The sequence below is a fragment of the Brassica oleracea genome, chromosome C7, assembly GCF_000695525.1.
Source record: "Brassica oleracea var. oleracea cultivar TO1000 chromosome C7, BOL, whole genome shotgun sequence".
Lineage (NCBI taxonomy): Eukaryota > Viridiplantae > Streptophyta > Magnoliopsida > Brassicales > Brassicaceae > Brassica > Brassica oleracea.
In genome coordinates this window covers 31,007-33,674 of record NC_027754.1, presented here as the reverse complement: position 1 = coordinate 33,674, position 2,668 = coordinate 31,007, and the positions used below count along the sequence as shown (strand labels likewise).

Sequence of the window (2,668 nt, the reverse complement as noted above, 5' to 3'; positions counted from 1 at the left end):
TGTTTGTGTGTTGTTTGGTGATGGTCTTCATGTACCTTGCATATGCATGATGTTCATGTGCTGCCTCAAATTGTTGTTTTTCTTTTCAAACAAGTTTAAGACTATGTTTCTTGTTATTTCTTGGTGATTATCATCTACTAGAACTAATAATTTTTCAAATACCAAATTGTCACAAACATAGATCGATTTGTCTCAAGAGTTTAGCAAATACCAAATAGTCAAATAGGTTCTTAAACATAAGATCACTATGCTTCAAGATCAATAAGAAACAAAACAGATACAACAGAACACACAGAACAAACTAGATGGGTCAATCACATGTTCCTCTCTTGTGTCCTTCGGTACCACAACGACTGCACTTGTGCTTTTTATTCTTTCTTGATCCTTCAAAAGATTTTATCTTGTCTTCTACTGATTCATACCTTCTCTCTGACCAGCACTCTTTTTTGTCTCTGGTGGTAAAACCTTAGCAAGTTTAACCTCAGCAGGGACATTCCATTCAGACTGTGGAACTGCTATTGGATTAATGCATTCCGCATAGGCGGTTCTCCACGCTGCAGTGGTGTATAAGTCGTCAGTTAATTTGTGCACTTCCATGCCTGTACCAACAAAACTGTGATTGATTGGAGTCGATATGCTGAAATTACCAAAAATAAGTAGGTCCCAAGTTCATGTGTTTATACTTCCATACCTCGTGAATAAATTGCAGGAATGGCGTGTCGGCAAGGAATTTTTCCTATATTGTACTTCCCACTTGTGCATGTTCTTTTTTCCAAATCAACATGACAATCATATATGTCTCCTTTCACAAGCGATTCGAAGTCGTCAGCCTTGTAGACTTGAAACCCTTTTGCCTTCACAATTCTCCTATCAATCTTTTTCTCCACCTTAGTGGTTAAAGGATCAAGATGCTTAGAGCTTACCAAGCGACGCTCATAGAACCATCGAGTCAACAATTCTCTTATACTATCTAGCAAAGGAATAACCGGATATTCTCTAGGTATTCTCAGAACTGAATTTATCGACTCTGTAGGGTTTGTGGTCCTAATTTCATACATTTCACCAGGGAAGAGAGAACGATCCCATTTGCGCACATCAGCCTCCCGTAGATATCTTCCAAGCTCAGGACTCATTTCAAAAAATTTGGTGACACGTTCATGAAATTCAGTTACCTATATGCCCGTGAAGCCTTTTCCACCAAGGCAGTCAACCCGTTTGTCTTGAAAAATGCAACCACATTGGTCAACAAGTGATGAATGCAAATTCCATGTGCTGATTGAGGGTAGACAGTCCCAATCGCTTTAGAAATAGATGCATTTCTATCTGAGACAAAAGCTAGGTCTTGACAATCAGCAAAAACCACTTTCAACTATCTGAAGAACCACCCCCATGAATCGTCATTCTCCGAATCAACAACCCCAAATGCAATCGGATACAAATTAGAGTTATCATCTACATCAGTACCAACAAGTAGGACTCCTTTGTAATTTTTTTTTAAGAAAAGTTCCATCAACAACAATCACCGTTCACATTGCATTGTAGAATCCTCTAACTGATTGACCAAATGACATAAATAGATACATGAATCTTCTCTTCTCATTAGTTTCATAGTGAGTATGCGTACCAGGATTAGCTTCTTTAATCATATGCAAATATGTTGGTATTTTAGCATAACTGCGATCTGGTATACCTCTGGCAGGTGCAATAGCAAACTCACAAGCTTCCCAAGCGTGCCAATAAGTAATCTCACAACTATGCTCAAATCTCATAAATTGAATGATGTCATTTGCTTTTGGGCCATCGTTTGCACCATCAAATCAATGTTGTATCAGAGTCCCAATTGTTCTTGCCGATGTTGTTTTTCCGAATTTCCTTTTCTTTGAAGGAGCACATGAATGTCTTCCCTCGCACTGGTTGATTATGAAATATGTAGACCCATCTATACCTTTCGCATGCACAGTCCAGTTGCACAATGCATCCTTACATCGAATATACCACCATTTTCTCGTGGATTTGAAAACAGTGTAATCAAAATTATTCTCCATCGCCAAAAGTTCCATTGTGGCCTTCAGAACCCCTTTACTTCTGAAAATTTGATCCTTCTTCACGAAATCTCCTCTCCAAGCTCGACCATCCTTTTCACTGTCTCCATTGTTTTTACTCCTTAACCCAGCATCACCGGAACCATCCACAGCGACATGATCCTTCCTTTTATCACAAGACTCCTTTGACGGCTTCACAAAATCTGCTCGATTTATCTCAGGAACATCTTCATCCTCAACATTACTTGAATCACACGGCTCCTTATTCAAATCAATATTGACTCGTTCTTTTTGATTTACACCCAAACCATAGAACGTGACACACAAGATAGTAGATGAATCCTTCTTTGCATACGCCACAAAATTAAAAAATTAGATGCTTGCCGATCATTGGTGATAATAATTGGAGGATTCCCTCTTTGATTAACCATCGAATAACTGAACTCGGTATTAAGAACATTATGGTCCACCCCATAATCCTCACACACGATCCTCTCGAGCTTCTCCAATGGAGTAGTAGTTTCTAATATTACCATTCGACCACGCCTTGCTTTGTCTACCACGAAACTCCACTCTTCACTGCAACTAGACACCCATTCACCAGATTTAACATAGATTAGAACCAT

The 2,668-nt window shown here is 39.0% G+C and overlaps 1 protein-coding gene across 1 annotated transcript; it reads right to left on the bottom strand.

The window, feature by feature from the left end:
* Positions 1–408: 408 nt before the first annotated feature.
* Positions 409–1,133, bottom strand: LOC106302286. The gene is made up of 2 exons (XM_013738827.1): positions 692–1,133; positions 409–599 (listed from the first exon to the last, which is right to left on the bottom strand). Exons 1-2 carry the CDS (start codon positions 1,131–1,133, stop codon positions 409–411), a joined length of 633 nt encoding a protein of 210 aa, XP_013594281.1.
* Between the last annotated feature and the right edge of the window lie 1,535 nt (positions 1,134–2,668).